Source organism: Sebastes umbrosus, chromosome 18 (genome assembly GCF_015220745.1).
Source record: "Sebastes umbrosus isolate fSebUmb1 chromosome 18, fSebUmb1.pri, whole genome shotgun sequence".
Lineage (NCBI taxonomy): Eukaryota > Metazoa > Chordata > Actinopteri > Perciformes > Sebastidae > Sebastes > Sebastes umbrosus.
The window spans coordinates 5,979,393-6,004,251 of record NC_051286.1 but is presented as its reverse complement, the minus strand read 5'-3'; the positions used below and the strand labels follow the sequence as shown (position 1 = coordinate 6,004,251).

At 40.1% G+C, this 24,859-nt stretch overlaps 1 protein-coding gene across 17 annotated transcripts in view; it reads left to right on the top strand.

Moving 5' to 3' along the window:
- Positions 1–24,859, top strand: part of ptprk (protein tyrosine phosphatase receptor type K) — a 128,939-nt gene that overhangs the window by 62,707 nt on the left and 41,373 nt on the right. For all 17 annotated transcript variants that reach the window (XM_037750180.1, XM_037750178.1, XM_037750179.1 and 14 more), the window contains 8 exons: positions 312–472; positions 2,258–2,309; positions 2,391–2,449; positions 8,326–8,407; positions 9,832–9,947; positions 11,339–11,513; positions 18,671–18,783; positions 20,208–20,388. In XM_037750180.1, coding sequence (XP_037606108.1) covers positions 312–472; positions 2,258–2,309; positions 2,391–2,449; positions 8,326–8,407; positions 9,832–9,947; positions 11,339–11,513; positions 18,671–18,783; positions 20,208–20,388 — 939 coding nt within the window. The remainder of the gene's footprint in view (positions 1–311; positions 473–2,257; positions 2,310–2,390; positions 2,450–8,325; positions 8,408–9,831; positions 9,948–11,338; positions 11,514–18,670; positions 18,784–20,207; positions 20,389–24,859) is intronic.

Below are 24,859 nucleotides of genomic sequence, written 5' to 3'. Positions count from 1 at the left end.
ACAAGGGTTATTTCCAAGCTCTTCAGGAGCAATGACAGTCGGTTTACTCATGTAGGTACATGTAACACAGGCAGAGGACACACAGCCTACTCTTTGACAAGTCCAGTCATACACAGTAACTACCTCCTCAGAGGACACCACTGCTAGTCTGTTCAAGCAGTGAATTATAGCAGGTATGTGGGCTACAAGCACAAACAGCTACAAACACAAATGAGCCGATTCATGAGTCAGGTCTTATTCACAAACACAGTGAACCCGATCCACCGGAAATTATGATTCTGTTTTGACCTTTTCCTTATCTCTGTGTCCAGGTTCCTTCATGTATGTGGACATCTCTCAGGCTGAGGTCGCGGAGAAGGCCAGGTTTCAGCTGCCAGTCATGAAGGAGAATGACACTCACTGCATCGACTTCAGCTATCTCCTCACCAGCCCCGACGGCTCCAGCCCCGGCACCCTCAACATCCTGGTGAAGGTAATAAGAACAGAATAAAATAAAGATGCAGCAGTTTATTTGTCTTAACTGACTGAAACTGATTGCACTGGATCAATTTATATGGCATTACCTGCACAGTAAACAACCTGCCCTTACCTTTTAAAGCTTGAGTCATTAAACAAGATCATCTGAATGCCTTTACTGGCCTCTACGTAGCAGTTTACCCTCTGTGAGGAGAGGTTTGATTTCATGAGACACAAGCTGGATTTTTTTTTAGAAAACATAACGTTCTTTTTACTCCATAAAACAACTCTAGATGAGTTCAAGTGCCGAGTTAAAGCTTTCTGTTTGTCACAATGGCAGATGGTGAACACTTCCTCTTCATTTAAAACAAAAAAAAAAAACAGGATTTATGGGAAATGTGGTCTGGATGTTGTGAAGTACAACCACAAGTAATGCAGCTAGCATGCGATAGACTGCCTTGCCTTAACCAAGAGTTTGCGTAAAGTTGCCTAATTAAGCTTTAGCAATTCATTTCACAGTAAAATACTGACTTTTAAAATCCCATGCACAAATAACATTGAACGTTTTACACACTTTGTGTTCAGATTAAGATGTTATTTTGTTGGATATTTATTAAGGTACATAGTGTGATGGATAGGCTGAATAACACACACATTTTATGATGCAATGATCCAAACTTTTCCTTCCACTTTTCACAACACTCCTGTCTATGCTTTCCTCTCTCCTCCTCTTGAGTTTTCTTACAATTTGTGGAAGTGGTTAGAAAACACATTAACTGAAGATTGCCATTTTTACTGGTTCTACCATTTCCTGGTTCTGAGCAGCAGGGGAGTATTATGAGTTGGAAGACTGCCCTTCAATCTGATGACACAAAGTCAAACACACTTTACTGCAAACATGCCACACTTGCCAACTTCCCAACCTTGAGACCTCAAAAATAGGGAGGATTTCAAAACAAAAGTGGGGGGTCCAGAGACTTTGTTTCCTCCAATTCTGGTGACCTTTAAAGAATGAAAATAATAAATATTAAGTACACTGCAACAGCATTTTTATGTTGAATACATTTAATTTGACTTTTAATTCTCAGAAAAAAAAATGTGTGTGAATCTCTGGCGTAAACTAATATTTTTTGCCCCTTCTTGAGTATTTCTCTCTCTTAGTACTCTCCATTTCTCTCTCCGTCTCTCACTCACTCAAGGCCCTTTCAAACACAACGCGATAACAGCACCACTGCGCTCTGAAACCCGTTATATCCTATTTCTCTTTGTGTAGAGCAAAGCCCAACTTTAGGCGCTGCACACTGTGATGTGCGCCGAACCCAACGGTGAGCGCAGCTCAAACCGCGCTGTGTCGCGAGCATAGACTGCTCTCTTCAGCCGGGAAACGCCATTTGTTGTAGCTCTATTGTCGTCCGGGTGTAAACAGGAGGGCTTTTAGATGCTGTACAGTGCCAGAAACAGGTTGAGATAATGAAAATGAATAAAAGTTGTGAAAATTTGCCATAAATCGTGAGAAAAACAAGAGAATTGTGACCCCGGGAGGAAACCAGGAGAGGGTAATGAAAAATGTGAGTCACCGGGAAAATTGGGAGGGTTGGCAAGTATGAAACATGCTCCCTGCTGAAGTTCCCATCAGCGTAGATGTGGTGGTATAGCTGACCTCTGACCTCCTCGTTTTCAGGAAAACATAATCTATGGCATTAAATACATCTAATGGAAAGGAGGCCTCGCTGAGTGCATCAGGAATTGTAAAGGACTGTATGTTATATATGTTTTATATTGTGTTCTGTGTTATTTCCAGGTAAACAAGGGTCCCTTGGCCAACCCTATATGGAACCTGACGTCTTACACTGGTAAAGACCGACTCCATTTCATAACTTATTCTGACTCTGTTGATTTTATTTCCTTGTGTTGACTGTGATGTCGTCTTTCAGGTAAAGAGTGGCAGAGAGCAGAACTCGCCGTCTCCACCTTTTGGCCCAATGAATATCAGGTAACTCCCTTTAAATAACAACCAACGGCTGTGTTAATGAAGGACTCCTTTATCATGTAAATGTTTCTTTTTTTCCACTTCATGTGAATACACACACACACACACACACTCACACACATGCTGGGAGGCAGGCAGCTGATTTATTTGTGTTGACTGAGGCTCAGGAGGTGACGATTAGGCAAGAAAGAAAATGAAGTGGGTGTGTGTGTGCACATGTGTTTGCGTGCTAGGGTGTGTGTCACCAGGCTGGACATTGATATTGTTGTCAATGTTTTTAATGAACGCCTGTCTGACATTATAGGACTCACAGGGGTTAGACATTATTGCAGGACTGTTAAAGAAAACGTGTGCTTGTATGTTTCTTAATTTATGTCCGTCACTCAGTCAGCATGATCTGCGTGTGTGTGTTGGCTGGTGTTGACAGATGTGTGCACGTTGTGGGATAGCTTGTCTCCGAGCGTCCTAGCAGGCATACACACACACACTGATCATGTTAACACACACAGCCCGGGGACCCTCTAATATTACTGCAAGGCGAAGTGTGAAAGCATCCTCCAAATGGCCCATCTGGAGCCCAGTCCCCCTCAGTGACGAAGGGAGGAGATCACCAGCATGGAACTCGTGTGTCAACATGTTTTAATTGAACATAATCATCCCGGTTTGCTGAGGCTTATGTAGGTTTTTCAGGCTATGAAAGAGGTTATTGGATTTGAGGTTATGAAGCTATTTTTTTCATGTTGGAACATGTTTCTGTGTTAGCACTTTAGCTTGAGTTGTAATGAGACTGGTTTCACCAGGGGAAGCGTAGGCACATGCACACACATGGAGTCACGCACACACACACACTCACACAGGAGTTGATGCGCTCACAAAAGGCACACCCACGCCCACACAGCAATCTTTAGACCTTGAAATTACAGTTTTGTCTTTATTTTATGGCTGCAAACTAATGATTATTTTCATGTTTGATTAATCTGTCGATTATTTATTAGTTGTTTTGTTTATAAAATGACAGATAATGTCGATCAGTGTTTCCAAAAGCCCAAGATGACTTCCTTGAATGTCTTGTTTTGTCCACAACTCAGTAAAGAAACCAGAGAATATTCACATTTAAGAAGCTTGAATCAGAGAATTTTGACTTTTTTTCTTTAAAAGATACTCAAACTGATTAATCGATTATCAAAATAGTTGGCGATTAATTTAATAGTTGACAACTAAACGATTAATCGTTGCACCCCTACTTTATTTCCATTTTTTTCTTTTTATGAAAACTGGCTTTCAGATGATGACTGAGTTCCTTGACTATCGCTAGACTGCAATACAGTTAACCAACCTCAGATAAGAGTTGCAACAATGAGTCGATTAATTGATTAGTCGGTCAACAGAAGATTAATCAACAAATATTTTGATAGTTGTTTAAGACTGTCATTTTTTTTCCAAAAATTAGCTGGTTTCAGCTTCTCACATGTGAATATTTTATGTTTTTCTTTGTCATTTATCTAACTAAAATGGAAGGAGTCTCTGTCTGTTTGAATGTCCTTTGAGTTTCTCAACAACCGTTCATCCCATCGACTTCACATGTGGCGGGTGTTCATTACTTTACACTCATTACTTTAAGCTTTGGATCATATAAGTAGAACATTCTCACTTGGATATAAACATGATGATGAAGTTTAATTACAATGTGTTTAGTAAAAGCAGTTGCCCAGCTGACTCATGACTAAGAGGATTCAAACTATGAAATGAAGTGGAAAAACACTCCTGCGCCTGCAGATTTAAACGTCGTTGATTCAGTTCCCATACATGCCTGCATCAGAATGATATATGCCATTAGTTGATAAGAGGATGTTCGCTATCGTCCCATGATCTCCTCTGGAGTGATGATATGTCAGTCCTCAGCCTTCAGCGTATCAGAGTTGTTTTGCCCATGTGAGAAGTTGTAAACCCGAGCTATCAGTAATCCTTCCTCGCACTGATGAGACCAGTCAGGCAGCGAGTGCTTGACACCTGCATGATCGAAATCCTATCTCCTCAGAGGTGACCATACAGCGGACCCATGAATCACAGAATGCAAAGAGTCTCATGGCTGATAATTAAATTCTACAGGGAAGCAAAACAAGTAATGACTTGCATCCAGGCTGCAGTGACTCTAGGCATCATGGAGAATATTTAATATCCACTTTCTGAAATACATGACCATTAACAGGGCAATAGACTTGAAACTGAAGGCCTTTACACACTGGGGGCGTGACAAACAAACAACACGGAAATGCAAATACTGCCTGCGAATATTATAGGTCTAGGGCTTTTATTGTGAGCCTCTGTGTTGTTGTTTCATAAATATAGGAGCAACTCAACCGGTTCTGCACAACGTGATTGGTTGATGCCAAGCGGAATAACAGTCGGAAAAAATATTCTGACGTGCGAATTAATTGAACAAAAAAACAACAGTCCCGGTGTGTAAAGGCCTTAAGTCACAAAAAGTTAGACTTGAGTCTTGGACTTTGCTGTGAAACACGATTCAGAGACCTGAAAGACTTGAAATTGACCTGCAATTTGCTTATGACCTAGACTAAAGCCGTCAAAAACATGAGACTAGATTTGACAAATCATGAGATTTTTGTTGGACATGTCTCAACTGACTTGAGACCATAGACTGTATAAACGAAGCTGACGTAGTCATTGTGATGTCACCCACCGGTTTGAGAACTGCCGTTTTGAAGCCTTGAGTTCAGCATTTTGGCCGTCACCATCTTGGTTGTTTGCAACCAGAAGTGACTCGAGACGGTTGAGTTAAGTAAGACATTTTTAGGCCACCAAAATGCTACAATAAACTTCCATGAACAGAAACGCAGACCGGACAACGCCGTGGTAGCGACCTGTCAATCACAAGGTAGCCACGCCCTAAAGCATCCCCTGCTTTATGGTCTATTTGACTCTAAATGGGACCATAATTTATTAAATGAACATCATGCTGTATTAAAGAAGACTTGAAACTAGCGATTGACACCATAAACTCATGTTTACAATGTTTACTGAGGTAATAAATCAAGTTAGAAGTAGGCTCATTTTCTCATAGACTTCTATACAATCAGACTTCTTTTTGCAACCAGAGGAGTCGCCCCCTGCTGGCTATTAGAAATGATGCAAGTTTAAGGCAATGATGCTTTTCAGATGTGATCTGAGCTCAACTGACTTGAGACTGAAGTTTTTAATAATGAAATTGATACTTTCTACAAAAAGTGAGCTTTTCAGAAAGATTTAATTTATACATGTGCACACAGAGCAGGAGAAGCCATGAGGTCATGTTATGGCTACCAAAACAAACGTGGTTCTAATAACAAACTGCAGACTGGGGAGGCAGACAGACAGACAGACAGACAGAGATGAAGGTATTAAAAGTCAGCGGATGTCTTTCTGCTGTGCTCCGCAGTGAGCTATGAGTGAAAGATGATAGGGCAGAGAGACAAGATAGATTGGTAGGGGAGGGAGACAGAGAGGGGGAGAGTGTGACAAGCAGGGGATGATAAGCTGTGGGTAAACAGTTCACGGCAGATTTCCTTTTACAGGTGATGAATGACAACAACTGCTCACCCCCTCGCTCTCTTTCTCCCTCCGCCTCTCGTTTTGATAGCGACCTCCTCTGCTCCCTCCTCTCCTCTGTTCATTACAGCGCACCTCTCTGGGCAAACACTGTTAGAAAACAGAGACGGCGACGGAAAGAGAGGAGTCGGGTTAGAGAAATGGTTTCCGAAGAGGGATTATGATGGAAGAAATAAAGAGTGGAGGGCTAACGTATGGACAAAGGAGGAGGGAGGGAGGAAGAGATAAATGAGGATGAGGAGAGTTATCGGACCATGAGTTGATGGAATGAGAGAAAAATGGAAGCACCTGTTGAATGCAAAACTCTACTTGAAATATAGAATTTAGAGAAGCAGGTTAGAATAAGACACAACAACCACAAATCAGCATTAAACCACAATTAATTTGCCCATAATTTGATCATCTCATTCCTCATTTAGCGGCTTTTCTCTTTCCATTTATGTGGCTCACTATTGCTTTGAAATAATGAATAGGAAAGAATAACAAACAGATACGCTCCAACCCTTCATTCTCTACCTTAACCGTGTTTGGTTTCATTACTTTTTATCATTTCCTTGGCAGCCATTTTATGTGTACCAAAGGAGATTATTATGATCCAACAGGAAGTATCTCATTTATCCTTCCTGGCTCGGTGGCCTGAATGTATAAATCCAGGATGGCAGCTTTGTATTTATCCAGTTTAGTGCACACAGCACCGGCGGCTGTCACTGACTTTCCATCTATCCTGTGACAACTTAGATTGGATCCATCACTTTGACTGCAAATTTAAATAGCAATAGTCTTACTTTGTAGCTTCCAGTGCACCCAGAATGCATCTAAAACGTCACAGCTTCTGATTTGGTAACAACACTAAAGAGGGTTGATGATTTGGCTTGTGATATGCAAGCAGGGCGTTTGTTGGTTATGTAAGTTTCAGTTTTCTCTTTGGAACGGCATTTCCAGTGTTTCAGCTGTTGTATTTTGGTTTTTGTACATTTTGTTTGTGCTCTAAGCTGTTCTATTTACAGGCTAATAATGGGTCAGAAATAGTGTTGTCAAAAATATTGAAGTATCGATAATTAATATTTGAAGTGGTTTCAATAGACATTTTTCACACTATTGATAAACGGGTACCAGCTGCGCTTTCTGCTCTCTCTTCTCTCCGACAGCGAGTTGACACACACATTGCTATTTATCTTTTATTACACGGCTTTGTTGAATACTCAATTCTGATTGGTCAATTACGGCAATTTACCGGTTGCTATGTATAACAGACCGTTGCTGTGGGCGCAGTTCTGATGGAGGACTGTTTTTGTTGCAAATTATTGATTTCTTCAGTAAGTAGTTGTATAATAAGCGGGATAATGCACAGCTAGCGGGTCATTGTTGTGAAATAAACCCCTTCAGGGCGATGCGGCAGGGTTTATTTCACAACAATGACCAGCTCGCTGTACATTATCCCATACTTAATAAAAATCTAAAATTTTATGCCCTCAATGTCAGTTTTTTCTTCGTAGTATCGAAAATGGTATCGAATATTGATATTTTTCACGGTATTTTATCGCGGTTAGAATTTCCAGTATTGACAACACTGGTCAGAAATGACTCGATATTCTTATAATGTTTTCTGTGTTTGATTTAATAACCCTATTTTCAAAAATACACATTATGAGTAATAAAACACTAAACTAATAAAACAACAAAAATATTTGAAAGGGGAAATTATAAACAGAATATCATGCTCTCATTTCTTTTGAATGTTTTAATCTTTATTTTGTCTTTATTTTAGCATTTCTATTGTTACTTGCAATAGTTTTCTTTAATGTGGAACTACTGTAGTGTATGTAAATTGTGTGTGTTTATACCAGGGCTGCAAATAACGATTATTTTCATTGTTGATTAATCTGTTGATTAATTTTCTCAATTAATCCATTAGTTGTTTGATCCACAAAATGTCAGAAAATGGTGAAAACTGTTGATCAGTGTTTCCCCAAAGCCCAATATGATGTCCTCAAATGTCTTGTTTTGTCCACAACTCAAAGATATTCAGTTTACTGTCATAGAGGAGTAAAGAAACTAGAAAATATTCACATTTAAGTATTAATATTATAACATTGCAGCTCTGGTTTATACTGTATATGTTTATTCCTGTGCACAGGTCTCTCTTTAAAAACACATCTGGTCTCAATGAGACTACCTGTTTAAATAAAGGATGTAATGTTTAGAAAATATTGTATATAATAGTGATTGTAATGAAGACAGTAACAGCTAAATCTCTCCCTCTCTTTTCTCAGGTCATATTTGAAGCAGAGGTTTCGGACAGCAAAGCCGGCTTCATCGCCATCGACGACATTCAGGTGCTCAGCTACCCGTGCGGTGAGTCATTAGCATGCCAGCAATTAGTCCTAGCTCGCTGAATAGGCGCTGATAGCTTTGGCCACTAATTAGACTGTACCTGGGATGGTTTCTGTTGCACTTGAATGGGTAGATAAGTGGGAAGGTGACACAGGAGAGGAGGGATGCAGCGAGAGGAAAAAAGTCGTAGAGGGAAAAAAATGAGAGAAATGAAAAGGGAGAGGGAGATTGTGAGACTGAGAGAAAGAGAGTGAAGCGGGAAATGAGACAGTATTAGGGCAATCATAGAGAGAGAAGATTCTGACCACTCAGCACTTTCTCTCTCTCTTTAACCCACACACACAGTTAAACACACACACATAGTGAACAGTAGCTGTCTTGTCTCACACTGACAGGAAAGAGATGAGGGCTGCGATCCATTTTAAATTCTCGCTACGTCTCTTCTCTCCTTCGCTTGAGTGTTTCCTTACTTCTAGAGGGCCAGAAAAGAGCTGTGACGACAAACCGTTACCGTTAACAGAAGGGTCTGTTAATCTAGAGCCGTAGGCAGGTTCCTGGAGGGTCCGCTGTGTTGGAAGGGAAGCAATTACAACTCCTTTTGGTCATCTGTCTTGTAGCAGCAACGAAATCTCTGGGGACAATTTTGTTTCTTAATAGATTCTATTGATTAAAAGTCATAAAGATAAACCGTCTTGCAGCGTCCTCTTGTACAGTTTGTGAGGTCCCGGTATCCCCGTTGTCCCTTTCGCCGTCAGAAGTTAGCGATTATGTCTCTGACAGAAACATTAATTTTGTCAATAAAGTGACCTGGAATCTGAGAAAACTATTAAAAGAAGAGTCCTTTTAAAGGCAGAAGAGCGGGACTCCTAATGGGAAGGGGGCAAGTATTTGAAAAGGAATTAGTACTTAGTCGCCACAGTGGAAGCATTCATTCTCACAGCTGCATGTCTGGACACACAGGTTTGTGTGTGCATGAATGCATGTGTGCAAGCTAGTGTGTGTGTGTGTGTGTGTGTTTTCATTCACCATAGTAGCTGCTATCTATGATTGCAATCACCTCCCCAGAATAAGAATATCATAGCTGAACTGCATCTTCAGGGTCTAAAAGGCTTATTTCATATCTTAGCGTGGTCGTTAGGAGCTGTGTGAATAATATATACTGGATGTGACATTGATGTTACCTCCCAGCACTGCGCTTCATTCGACTCCAGTAAAATCGAATCGCAGTAATAACGAACATATTCCTTAGGGTTAGAAAATGTCCTGAAATGTATATAGTGTGTTTGTGATAACCTGTTTGTATCTATAACTCCCTCTGGCTCTGTAACCTAATTTCCACTTTTAACAGACAAATAAGATGAAACCAAAAACTTTTTAAAACACAACTACATTACTGTGCAGTTGCTGTAAACTCAATCTAATGTTTGACCTCATTTGCTTTGCAGATAAATCCCCGCATTTCCTTCGTCTTGGGGACGTGGAGGTGAACGCCGGACAGAATGCCACATTTCAGTGCATCGCTACAAAACGAGACACTGCCAACAATAAACTCTGGCTGCAGGTACAGCTACAAAACATGCACACACACTTAAAGAGGACCTATCATGTTTATTTTTAAGTGCATATTTGCATTTCGGGTTTCTACGAGTACATGTTTACATGCTTTAATGTTAAAAAAAACGCCTTATTTTCCTCATATCGGCTATGCTGCACACATCACTGAAAAATTACATTTACAAAGTTTATCAGCATCTCCTCATTCCAAAAATCGAACTATAAAGCAAGGCATCTCTCTGTCTGTATGTCTTTCACATATCTCGAGAACCGTTCATCCGATCTACTTCACACTTGGTGGGTGTTTTGCTGGGGAGCCAAGGAAGTGCTTTGTCGAATTTGGTGCAATTTAGACATTCGACACGTTCAATATTGATAAACTTTGAATAAACAAGCGTACAGCGTACTGTGTATAATAATAATTAATGTTGAATATGAATAATGAATAATTATGCCCTGATATGTGAATAATTACACCTTATTTTATGGGCTATTTATACTTCATTATTGCATACTTTTACGAAAAACATAAACAAAAACAAAGCATTCGAATACTGATTTGGAGATTGATTACCATGGCAACGGTCGAAGCTTCGAAGCATTCGGGTCAGCTCTACTAACGTTAACAACCAAACTCTTCTTTACTTCCCTGGAGTCAACGAACGATGGGCAGTTCTCGTCAACGCTGCACTTACTTGGAGCAAAGCAATTGGCTCATTCCGAACGCCACAAACGGGCGCAGCACTAGTAGTAGTGGATAATCACTAGTGAGATAGATAATCCACAAAACACACTGTGAACAGTTTTCATTGGAACTACTTTCAACCAGAAAATAGTCCTCCAGTTGTTTTAAATGTGCAGAAATCACAAAGAAGACTATCTCAACAAACTGGGCAATTAAAACCAAAATCTACATGGCTCGATGCCACTAGAGGCACGTGAGAAAATGTGTTTTTTCGTTATTTGGCTATTCATCCCTGCTAACAAATAATTGAATATAAAATACGACTAAATATATTTGCATGCCCCCAATATGGTGTAGTAGAAATAGACAAACACAAAGAAATGAAACATTGTGTTCAGCGTTCCGCCCTCAGGACGGGTACATCCAATAATAAAGTGTCATCCTCACACACACGCATGCAGAGAGCGACCCCAGGCCATAGCAGCTAACATGATTAAGAGTTTAATAGCTGCTGATTTCATTACAGCTCTATTGTAGTCATGACCTTCAAACCTGCTGTCAGTGAGGCAGAGGGGAGGTGTGAGTGTGGGTGTGTGTGCGTGTGCGTGTGTGGTCCAGTGCTGCCTTGTGACCTTGAGCAAGGCAGTTAACCCTCCACCAGCCACTGCAGCAGCGATACCTGATTTGTCTGTGTGTGTTTGTCTGTGATTCAGAGGAGAAATGGAGAAGATATTCCCGTGGCTCTGACCAAAAACATCAACCACAGACGCTTCGCAGCCACTTTCCACCTCAAGGAAGTCACGAATCAGGATCAAGATCTGTACCGCTGCGTCACCCAATCAGAGCGCGGCTCCGGGGTGTCCAACTTTGCTGGTCTTATCGTCAGAGGTGAGGATTTAAAAAAAATACTTGATTGTTTTGCCTGATTGTTATCTCTATAATACTTGTGTTTTCTTTTGTTTTCTCTGATTTAATATTTGATACCTCAGCTTTAGTAGATAGCTTTTACTGGAAAGTACCAAAGGCTTTGGAGGTAAACACTAGGTTACTCCTGTATGTAGTAAGTTAGTAGGCAGACATGCTAACGTTAGCAGCTTACATTACAGTAAACAAACACACTGTTTAATCAATTTTTTCGACTTTTGCCTGTGTTTTTCATTTCACAAAGCAAAAAGATAAATAAATAAGACAGATTAGACAGATAGATAAGACCAAATTCAAAGTCCGACAGAGCCGTTGGGCCTAGTTACGGTTGCTACGCTAATATTTAACAATCGCTGTTATGAAGTTGATTTGAATCTCTCCGTGACCCTGTTGATGACCAAAGTTATATTCTTGACCCAGTTATATTTTTTATATTTTGTATTATGGGCAACTTTTGTGTTGTGTTTAACTTTTTGAATGTCAAATGTCTTTCCAATCAAATGTGCATTCACTGTGTCTGACTGATAAAATGTAAGTTACTAACACAATGTAGACTAATGAGGAGAGTTTGTGTGTGACGATATGTAGATGTGTGTATGCCAGCCTTGTGTTTGTACGCGCGTGCACGTGTGTGTGTGTGTGGATGCTCGCGTGTGTGTGAAGCGGCGGCATTAGTGTCTATGTGCACATGTGTATGCTGTGTGTGTGAATGGAAACTGTGTGTGCTCTAGCTGTCATGTGCAGCTGACATGTGGTTAATAAGGTGTCACCAATGTGTGTTTGAGATGGGATGCTTTATTCATTCACATCCAATAGCTTACATATTCAATTCATCTCCCAGAGAGAGAGAGGGAGAGAGAGAGAGACGGGGGAGGAGCAGGGCAGAGAGAGGGTGAAGGCGAAAGAATGATAAGGGAGTGACAGAAAGGAGGGGGGAGACGGAGAAGTGGAGATTGAGGAAAAGTTAAATGTAAATAGTCTGCTCATTATCTCAAGAATATCCATATCAGAATCAGGAATATGTCTGAATATGTAAACAGCTGAGCAGAGTTATGTTTATTATTCTGCATAAGAGATGGCAGAGGAGAAAGAAATGAGAAATCAAAGCAGAAGCGAGCACCATGAATATTAATTTTAGCCGGTGTGGCTCAGATAATGGAGCTCTTACGCTGGCTGGTTTAGGGGTTCAACTCTCGGTGTCGCTTGGCACTAACGCCGCCAAGGTTAGGGTTGCAATGCCCTCTGGGAATGTCTTCTCTTTGGTCAAGAAAATATGTTGGTTTTGGAGACCCACTGTTTCTGCAGGACCTTGCTGATATAGTAAGAATACATAAGTGGCTAATGTTTATTTATCACGAACATCTTTTTTTGAAGGCGAAGAGGAGAGAGACGAGGGATCCACTCAGCAGGAGGCATGTGTCTTAACATGAATAGGACCAATCTACATATATGAAAATAGATTCACGTTGTTCAATAAGACGCACTTTGAGCGATACGCGTTTCGTAGCCAGTCGTCAGCTTGAAAAGCGTCCACTCTCTCTCTATCTGTGACGCTTTTTGGAGCTCTGAGGGATATTGGCGATTATGAATATTGATCCAGAGTCTCGCTTGTTAGAAAAGATATCACAATTAAAGAATGAGGACTGTGTGGTTATGAATGTGGAAGGAGAGCAGCCTCATGTTTATTTATTAGAAATATCAGATGGGAGATGAGAGCGGGAGAAAAATCAAAGGAACAGGGAATATGTTTATTTCACTTCTCGAAAAAGTATGCGTGTCGGAGATTTGAGGCTCCTGCAGGACATTGACGACCATGAATATGGACAGAGTTAAGCTGCATTATTAATATTTTTGCTCTGAATATTTTTTTATATTTATTTATTGTGAGATGAGGGATGCTTACTGGAGGAATCGTGTATCTAGTAGGAGCAGGAAAATGGAAGAAAGAAATCATAGGAAAGTGCCAAAATATGACTTGTATATATTAAAACTGTTTGGCAGTAGGACGGTAACCCAGGTTTCATTTTCAAAGGCTGAGAAGTGGTCTGCTGGGTGATGTGAGATTGCCTCGGTGCAGGTACGCGCAGGCCGAGTCTATTGATATTTATAACATGTAGATGACAGAGATGTGCCATTATGGTCTCCCTCTGTGTGTGCTGGAGCTGTCAAGATCAGAGACGAGAAGCACATTTTGTAGCAGAGGTGCATCATGGGAACATGAGAGGGGGTGTCATGGGATTCCCAGGTAATTCTTATACCCAGATGTTTTTCTGTTCTTCCTTGAGCAAAAAACAATTTCTTTGTTAATTAAAACTAGTTGATTATCTTCACAAAGTTGAGCTCAGATTAACCACATTTTGATGTTTCCATCAGGGAGTAATCCTCCTCCTCCTCCTCCTCTTCTTCATCTGATAGATCTATACATTTCACATGACAAACAGTTTATAAACGTTGTGTGTGTGAGAGACAAAGAAGTATGAGAGAGTCTGACTGTGTATTTATGTGTGTGTGTGTGTGTGTGTGTGTGTGTGTGTGTGTGTGTGTGTGTGTGTGTGTGTGTGTATGTGTATGTGTGTTTGTCACTAGTGGTTTGGTCAGAGCCAAACTCTAATAAAGCCTTGCCCTCTGGTTCCTACGGTGACAGAGCGCATCATCACGCCAGCTCGTATCACACTCACATACACACACACGCGCACACACACACACACACACACACACACACACACACACACACACACACACACACACACACACGCACACACACACACACACACCATGCCAGCTTGCATTACACACAACCCATGCCCTAAAAAGCTCCTGCAACATTATTGTCACACAAACATGCACACAAACACACACATGTATCAGACTTAAGAGGACGCACAATTGACTTGAATTCATATAACTGTCTTAAACCTGTAATGGGCCACTTCCTTCTCCTGTTTAACCTATCACACACTCACACACACACTCAGACTCACTCACACATGCTCACTGTAAGTGATAGTGACAGGTAAAGCTTCAGGCATTATGGAACTATAGAAAACCTACTACCACTGTTGGCTGTCGATACGACTGAAACACACACTTGCACACTCATGCACACACTCCTCTCGTGCTCTGGAGGTCAGATGTCCTCCAGTGAGCTCCATGGTGATGTCAGCAGCAAAGTAAACTTTATTGACAAGGTTGCTGACGATGGACAACAAAGAAGAACATGCCTAGTGGGCGCCAGTCACCAACAACATATCTCTTTCTTTCTTTCTGGCTGTGTTTGAAATCACTCACTACTCACTATATAGTGAGTTCGCCATTTTGCAGCGCTGTCCGAATGTATAGTGAGAATTATTATACCCTATATTATCGATTGTCCAGCAGCCGATGTTGAACGGCCACGTTTTAATTGTTCGTCAGCAATGACGTAATTAACGGCACGGAGAAAATATATATATATATATATATATATATATATATAACTCTACATAGAACTCCCTGGATGGTGAGTAGGAGTAATGAGTGAATGAGTGAATGATTCTGGACACAGTCTTTGTCTTTCTTTATGTTGGTCTGTCTGTCTCTGTCTCGTTGTTTGTTCACTTCATCATAAATCTGAAAACCTACAAATGCCTCTGGAGGTTTTTTTAAATTCTAATATCAGTAAAGAAAATGAGTGACAGTAAAAACAAATTAATCACTCAGACGGGTTAGGTCAGAAAACAACACACACACACACACACACACACACACACACACACACATTTGAAGTTTTTTCCCTGATGTTGATTTGTTTTGTTATTATCATTTACATTTGACCCATAAAAATGAGAAATGATGAGGGGGTTCACACATGTGATTAATAATAAAAGAGATGGTGACAACAAACCCATCGCAAAACAACACCATTGATGATTTGTTAGATTTTTTTAGGTCAACTGTACAAATGACAAGTGATGGAACAAAAAAAAAGAAGAAGAAAATAAAACACATGAACCCATTCCAGCTCTTGTTTTCTCTGGAGTCACATAATGACCCACTTACATTCCTTACTGTTTCATTTTATGTGTATTATTCATCTTTGAGATATTCAATAGGGTTTTTTTAAGTAATACACAAACACATATTCAAGTTGGCTGCAAGCAGTCAAACCCGCTGGTTTCTGTGCTTGAATACATTTATCTTTGCGAGTTTTCTGCTTTATTTCTTTCTTCGTTTGTTTGTTAATCATCAAGTTGTTTACTTTGTTTATTTGATGGCGTTGCGAGCTGACATGTTGTTGACGTTGTCGGTTTTCTGAAGTCACTTCAACATTCATTATCTGGATTCAGCTGTTTGTGTGTGTGTGTGTGTGTGTGTGTGTGTGTCTGCGTTTGCATGTGCTGTCAAACTACAGTGTTTCATCTGTTGCTAAAAAGACACTTCCCAGCCTGCACCTCTCTGACAGCCATATTCAACACACACACACACACACAGAAATGCAAACACAAACACACACAAAGAGAAAACGAGGTGACAGCAATGCAAAATATAGATATTAAAGGAACAACATGCACAGTAACACACATGCACACACATATAATTTAGATAATACTTGCTTTGATATGATGTGATTGAAGCTGGATTGCAAAAAAAAAAAAAAATCACATTTTTCCCCTATCTTCATACTGATAGTAAAATTGCCTGGTGGTGTGTTTGAGAATGTGGCTGAGAGAGATAAAATCCTTATGATTTACTGTATGCGAGATAGACCACAGTGTGTGTGTGTGTGTGTGTGTGTGTGTGTGTGTGTGTGTGTTTGTGATTAATTCATGTGTTGATCTGTGTGTATCTGTACGTGTCAAGTAGATAAATCTTTGATGCAGCGTGTTTTAAGGTTGTGTTGTGCTTTTCGGCTTGTCAATCACAGATGCGTGACAGTTAGCTCTGATCTGACTGACTGGCCCTGAACCATCACACATCCATCACATTTACGTGCACAAGTACACACAAACACACACACACACTATTTATTGACTGAGAGCATCACGGCTGATATACAAGACATATGTTGAATGAAAACTACAGTATATATATAATTCTAAAAAACGTCATTGCTCATTCAGCTGTTAATAATATTTTAATGGCACTCTTTATGAAATGCAGTCTTATCCAAGTAGGTAAAGGTGTATTGCTATCTGTTTCCCTTGCTAAATCTATACCAATCAAAACGAGGAGTAGTTCATGTAGATAAACATTTGGTAAGCTTGTTGTAAAATTGACTTTACATTGGAATACAAACCCCAAAAGCCAACAATAATCAGAACCCGATCATGATTTTAAATGTATACCATAGACCGTATCTAAAGATGGACGACATGACAGCTCCCCAAAACTGAAGCCAAAACATCTGGATCGCCCCCTGGGGGCTGGCTGCAGTATAGGTCATAAATCACGCCCCCTCCATGTTAGCGGATGGGACAAACTAAAAAGTCAAAGTACATGTCAAATAATTTTTTTCCAAAGATGGTTTCTGTCATTTTAGGAATTTCTTATCAAGCTGATGTAAGTCTGGTTTTAATTAGTTATTTGATGCTATAAAAATGGGGTGAGACGTCATGATTGGCAGCTGTGATGGACAGCTGCTCTGAGGGAAGTAGCCGAGAGGAGATTTGCCTATTTGATCATAAATGAAGTTAGTTAGTTGTTGAGTCTTTCTAGCCAAACAGCTACCGTGGTGCTAACGTAGCAGCTTGGTTGCTCACGCTAGCAAGCTGCTTTCTTGCTCGGCTCGTGATTGGCTCATGTCTCGAGTAACTTGTATGTTGAAATCACAACGGCAATCTGACGAGGCCAGACCTACTAAAATTTCAGTCACTTTTAACATGGCACAAGTCAAAATTGAATGCCGTTATATTAACGTAAAGGCTGCAGCAGGTAAAGAAAGAAAATAAAACCAGTTCAATAAAGCTCAAACATCGTGAAGAGCTCATTTTTCTAATGCATTTCTGAGCATGACTCGGGACAAAACAAGTTAACTTAGCATGTTTGTATCATTCTCTGCTTGTCCACTGATGGACTTTAGAAAACAGGCAGCATAAATCACTCTCTAACAATATTAAATGATGAAACTGATGAGAAAATATATTACAGGATTTACTTGGATGGCAAAATAAGTTTTAAAACCGATCACTCATGTAGCCTGTAAGAGAAAAACACTCTTCTTCTCTCATATCACTACTTTCTAAACTCTTTCACCTCTCGCACTAGATGCAAAACATCACGCTAGCATTGTGGCTCTTCCCCGTAAATGTCCTTTCGTCTGAATTAAGCTGTAAGGAACATTTACATAACAGACACCTATGTCTGAAAGACAAAGAAGACATTACTTTAACAGCTAGACGAAGCCGGCAAATTTACATATTCCATGTGTGTGAAAGGGGCTCAAAGTATCGGCCACTACGGGAGACACTTTCTAAAGCAATGAAAGCCTCCAGTTTCTTTTGTTTTGAAGGTGGAAGGCTTTTGATGTGAAGCAGCAGCAAAGGGCGTGTTTGCATTAATATTAAGTTCATTATAACACAGACGTTATACAGAGAAGGAGAGTCAATGCGTGAAGCCACATGGCTACTAGTGTTAGATGAAAGTAACTGTTTATAAATCTTGCTATGTGAAGTGTCTTTGACTATTTAGAAAAGCCCTCTATGAATAAAATGTAGTATTAAGTTATTATTATTAGTTAGAAAGTAGGAACAGGAAGGTAGGGTTGAAACACAATGGGTCTGCTTACTCTCTACTCCCTCGCATGACCACAACATATTTAGCCAATTAGTTCACCATTACATTCACACAGCTTGGTTGTCATAACATTACAGGTCAGTGCAGTTTCCTTGTGTTAGGATGTCCCTAACAATTTGTGCCATTAGTTTAGTTGTCATTGTTTACTGGTAGTTTTCGAAATATTAATTTGCTCTCACAGATATTAAATGTCATCTGTTACACTAACAAGGCTTTGTGTCACTACAGGAGGTTGTTCCTTGTGTCACTGCCCTCTTCTGTTCTGCTGTGACCTTGTTTAATTGTGTTTCATTTATCTTGTGAGGCCCTTTGAATTCTTCTCTTTTATAACTTTGTTTTTTTCTCCACAGAGCCTCCGCACCCCATCGCCCCACCCCAGCTGCTGGGCGTCGGCCCGACTTATCTGCTCATTCAGCTGAATGCTAACTCCATATTTGGAGACGGGCCTATTATACTGAAAGAGGTATGTTCAGTAAGACACTTTGTATGGCTTTTAAGGAATAAATGCCCATAACAATTATCGTTTATCCTTTCACAGGAAAGCAGGAACATAGACTGACTTCTGAGTGACATATGTGTAAGGAATAGTTCAATATATGGGGAATTATGCTTATTCTCTTTATTGCTGAGAGTTAGATGAGAAGTTCTACCAGTACCACTCTTGTGTTTGTAGGCTAAATATTAAAGGAAGGGTTGGTAGTGCTGTTCAAATACATTTTTGTTATATTTGTTGAAATTCTCTTTTCATCCCGACAGAAAACAATAAATCAAATGCTCTGACAAAAAAAAAAAGAGAAATAAAATACGGTATCTGTGGATGTTGCGGGGCTGTAAGAAGCCCGTCCAATCATTTCATTCGGGCTATCGGTGTTGCCAACTTGGCGACATTCTCACTAGATTTAGCAACTTTTGGAGCTATAGTGCTGCTATCTACTTTAATGGGAAAAGAGTTGGCGACGCTGAGCTTGATTTTTCAGTTGTATAATTTTTTTAATCTAGTGTACTCTTGGTAGTTTCTCAGCATTACCGACCTTAGTTAACGGACGGAGCAGGGAGGGCTATGGGTTATGAGCTTAGTCAAATTTAAAAGTGCTGGTAGATTTTTAAAACTTTGAACTGAGCCAAGATGGCTGTTTCCCCGTTTCCAGTCTTTATGCTAAGCTAAGATAATGTAATGTAATGACGGTAGCTTTATATTTAGAAATGAGTGATATTGATCTTCTCATCTTACTCTCGCCAAGAAGAGTATTTCCCAAGCTCTCAAACTATTTCTTTAAGCAGCGGTATAAGTGGTAATTTTGGACTAATGTATTCATATTTTAGTAAAATTATTTGTGATCATGTGTGTTTATTTATCTGGTGTTTTTTAATAACCCTTTTAAAGGAATTGTTTGACACATGCAGTGGGAAATGCAGTTATTTACTGTGTGGCAGAGAGTTAGAAGAGAAATGACTATAAAGCAGATGTAGCCAGTTAGCTTAGCTTAGCTTAGCTTATTTTAGCACAAAGACTGGAAACAGGGGGAAACAGCTAGCCTGGCTCTGTCCTCCAGTAATCTCGTTTGTTTAATCTGTACAAAAACGAATTGTAAAAATGACAATTAGCTGCTTTACGGGGGGTTACGTGCTGGACTTTTTCTTGGCTGGGACCAGTAACTTCCTGGAGTGTCCGCTGGTTGCCTGGCAACTGCTCAGAGGCAAAAATGTCTAATTAAATATCAAACTAGTCCTTTAACATGGAGTAATTTTATTTCCCACTCAATGTATTTCTGAAAGCTAATTATATTTTTAATTAATACTTTGACATTTACATTGATGCTTGAAGCATCATTTCTGATTAATACTGACTACTCAAATAATGTGTAATATTTGATTTTTCTCCTTTAGGTTGAGTACCGTATGACAACAGGCAGCTGGATAGAGACTCACGCCGTCAACTCTCCCAACTACAAGTTATGGCATCTTGACCCCGACACAGAGTACGAGATCCGAGTGTTACTCACCAGACCAGGAGAGGGAGGGACGGGAAAAGCTGGACCACCACTCATTACCCGGACCAAATGCGCAGGTAGGACATACATACTCTATTAGACTGTATTTGTATTATAAACTAATCCATTTTGTGATAAGGAAAACAACCATCAATAAGTGAAAAAATACATTGAACACAGTTTATATCAGTTTTCAATTAAACAACTTTATATTTACACTATTTCCTCACACTTGTTACTATAATGAATTCCATGAGGGTGGATCATAAACACGTATGTCCACCTAAAATATGATAAATTGCATTTTGCAAGAAAAGGTGCGTAACTTTGCTTGTATCGGGTCTTCTTGTACACACAGCTTTTTCTGCCTGTCTGATTATCTATCGATCAGTCCGTCTACTTTTGTTTTTTTTTTGTCTTGGTATCTATATTTTAGTTGTCGGAGTGATATTTATAATATGAGCAGGCAGGGAGAGGGGTGGAGAGGTGTAGCGAGGAATCGAACTGGAGAAGAAAGGAGGGGAGAGCCTTAGTCAGTCCGTTGTTGCTCACTGATCTGAGAGAAAGAGTGATTAAAATACTCGAGGCTCTCTCCACCTTTCTCCCTTTTTATCCTGCTTTTTCTTTCGTTTTCTCGCTGCCACTCCTCCTTTCTCTCATATCTCCCACTCTTCCTTCTCTCTTTCTACTTCGTTCCTTGTCGCTGCCTTTCCCCCCCTTTCTCATCGCCTCTCTCTCTCTCTCCCCATCTCCTTCTCTCTCTGTGGATCAATAGACGGAGGGCAGAAACACTGTCTGACATTTGTAGAAATAAACGACTGAAATATAAACACAGCTAGCCTGAGGGAGAGAGACGGAGCGAGCGAGAGAGGGTTGATATGCGAGAGAAAGAGACAGAAAGAAAAGCAGCGAGATTGAATGAGAAACAGTATCAAGGAGTGATGGAGAGATGATGAAAAACAATAAGGCTGGAAGAGAAAGAGGGGAGAGAATAGAAGAGAGAGAGAGAGAGCGTGAGAGGCGAGAGAATGATGAAACTGGAGAATGAAAATGAAAGAGAGATGAAAACTCATAACCATGGGGCCTGACTGATGTCTGCCAACCTGCGTGTGTGTGTGTGAGTGTGTGAATGATCCTGTGTGTGTGTTTATTGACAGAGAGGAAGTCATAGACTTGTTCAGGCGACTCGTGTATTGAACAGTTTCCTGTTTGACAGGAAAAGGAAATTAATCTTCCTCTCCTCACTCACGCAGGAACACATTTGAGTTAAAGACGATAGCTCATTGTAATCCACATAATGTGTTGATATCCGACCGAAGCAGGGAAATAGGGTTATGAATTTAGAGAATTACATCAAATCATTCGGTATATCTGAATAATTTTTGTTGACTGACTAGAAGGTAAAGAAAACAAATCTTTCATGATCTTTAGAGGGATTTCTACTCTAATGTATTTAAGACTCTAGCACAGCAACAAATGTCAAAGTGAACAAGTTTAATGTTCTGTTTAAAATTCTGCAAATAGGGTGAGACAATTCCACTGAATTTTCATTGAAACAAATAATTTTTTTTCTTGAAACAATGCAGAAGAGAAAGATCTCCCCAAGTGAATTATAAAAAAAGATAATATAAACAAGTAGAATAATCTCACTCTGTTTTTGGGGGGCCAGTGTATGTCACATGATGCTGTCATGTGCTGCTGAAGTTGCTCTACCAAGTGTGACCACTTCACTAAAACAGCCCAGCCCTGTTCCTGGGTGCTTGGCTTTATACTGCGTTCCATTTTCCTCGGAAATCGAAAAGTCTCAGATGGAAATGACGTCACATTGACTGGCGTTGACCGCATTTCAGTAAAACAAATTGGAAAATGTAATGGGTTTTGCTTCAGACAGGTTAGCTATTGTTAGCCATTGTTAGCAATACCAGTTGATAACAATGCATTACGCCGGTATTTTGCGCATACAAACAACGTGGATTTGGACGGTACTGTTTGTACGACTGATTTAATGAGACAGAAGTTCTAACAAACAGTATATTACTACAGCTTTTTTTTTTACTGTTCGTACTTTATCACTCAGCAGTTGAGCCATTTTGACTTCATGCATCACTGAACAACTCTCATAGGAATGAGCGGGAGCCCGCCTACAACGCTGTATCCCGTTTTTTTGTATACATACATGGACTTTCTGAGTCGGAAATCCGACTTAAGGCCGGAGCAGACCGTTCCAGTTGGAATTTCCAACTGGAAACTCGGAAATTCCGACTTCCCAGTTCAAATGGAACGCAGCATTAGTGCAGTAACTCTCTTGGGTTTCCGCTGGAAGCCTAGGAAGCTCATGGTGACAACAACCAACCAAGAAATACTCCAGCACGTAACCATCCCGTGAAACCACAATTTGATGTTTTTACACTTCGGCTTTTTTTTTACTGATTAAATAAACAAGATATAACATGTTAATCAGGGAGCTTTAGAGGTGCTGGTCGGCAGATTTTGTTATATTTGCTCAGAGTCAGGCTAGCAGTTCCCTCGGCAAGAAAGGGAGTAAGCGCCTTTCTAAAAATGTCTCACTATTCCTTTAAGTCCAACCTCATTTTTAGTAAAGTAAATAACTTTCCTTTGTCACACAATATAAAAACACAGAGATTAAGTTGTGTAAATAAGCGTACATAGAATCCAAATGCTGAATACAACACTATATAAATTGGACACAATTCCTTATACTACTTCCTGACTTTATTATTGTTGTAGTGATAAATCCCCACCTGTCTTTCTCTTTTTGTTTTCACTGTGATTAAGGTCATTCAAATTCTCACTCACACCTGTATTCATACACATATAATAGCACACACACACACACACACAATTGAAGATGAACTTGTGTGTGTTTGTGTTTGTTGAGAGACACACACACACACACACAGGGTAGAAATGTTATTTAAATGGTAATGATTCCTTTGCTTTTCCTGTTTGGTTAGGTTCGTCTGATCCCACCACCTGTAGTTTACTGAATATTTAGCTCCGTGCAAAATAATGAAGACATGCACGCACACACTCACACGGCGAAATGTGTGCACAAACACCAGGCATAAACCCAAAGCATGTCACCACACAAAACACTGTTTAATTAAAAACCAATAAAGCTAATAAGATACGCAGCAGAAATCACGCTCACTAGCAGAGCAATTGATATGATAAGAGGGAGGATTTCATCTCTTCTTCTACACTTCTTTATATCTCTTCTATCTCCACTTCTCTCTCTCATGCTCCCTCTGTCTCTCCTTCTCTCCCACTCCTCTCGATTTTTCTTCTGTGGTGATTCATTGCTCTTGTCAGAAGGGTGAAAAATAATCAACTTGAAGTGAAGAGTTAGGGAGTGTGTGTGTGTGTTGTGTGTGCACGTGTGTGTGAGTGTGTGTGTGTGACAGAAGAAGGTGATGAAGTAGCTTTTAATCCAAATCCTGAATTTTCTGCTGAAAACCTCTTGGTCATGGCAGGTTACACACACACATGCACACACACACACACACACACATGGACACACACACAAACAGGCATGAGCACACACAGAAGAGAGACACACTAAGAGATGGAGAGCAATGTACACACACACACACACAGTTCAGAGAGCCACAGTATTTCTCGTATGTTGCACAAACTCAGCATCACTTGGATTAATGGAAGAATGGAATCACAAAACACACATTTCCAGACACACAAGCACAGATGTTGTAGGAATCACACACAGTATATCACATGTACTTCTTTATATATGAGAAAACGCACACGCGTGCACACACACACAGTCAGCAGTACGCCGCTTTAAGGGGTCAGGCCCTTGAAATAGCAGCCAAGAGACTTACTGACACAGTATAGTGTCTGCTGTGTGTGTGTGTTCGAGAGTCAGTTTTACAGTGGTGTTCCGTGTGTTCATGTGGTAGTTTATGGCAAATTTCATGGTTTTGCCTTTAATATGCACATGTAGATTTGGGGAAGAAGCTCTAAACTATTAAACTTTATTATGTGTAAATCTCTAGGGCTGCCCCATCTTAATCGATTAGTCGACTAATCGGACGTTTTGGTCTTAGTCGTCTAGTAATTTTGTTTATGCTTTTTTCACGCAGCATGATGTATTTCCAAGAAACTTATGAGCACATCTCTGGTAAACACAAGATTTAAAGTGCAGCTTTTGTGTGGTTCTTTGTAGAAAAACTCAGTTTCACAGAGAAAATCCATACTGCATGGTATCGAGATATTTTGCGCAGCAATATTGTATCGATACACGGACGTCAAGTATCGATCTTTATTATATAAACTGTTAAAAACCTCTTAACAATCCGCTGGCCCGCCGGTGGGTCCGGCCGTTATTCTGTCTTTCAGAGGTTGTAGCGGGCTCAGTCTTAAAGCTAGAGTGAAGATACTGGTATCACATGGAACTAGAAAACCTAATGAATCCATTGGTACTGACGTAATGTTAGCTTGTCGGGAAGAACGCTAAATAACACTCCAAAGTTGCGCAAAATTTTGGCGAGGAAAAACTGGCTTGGCCAT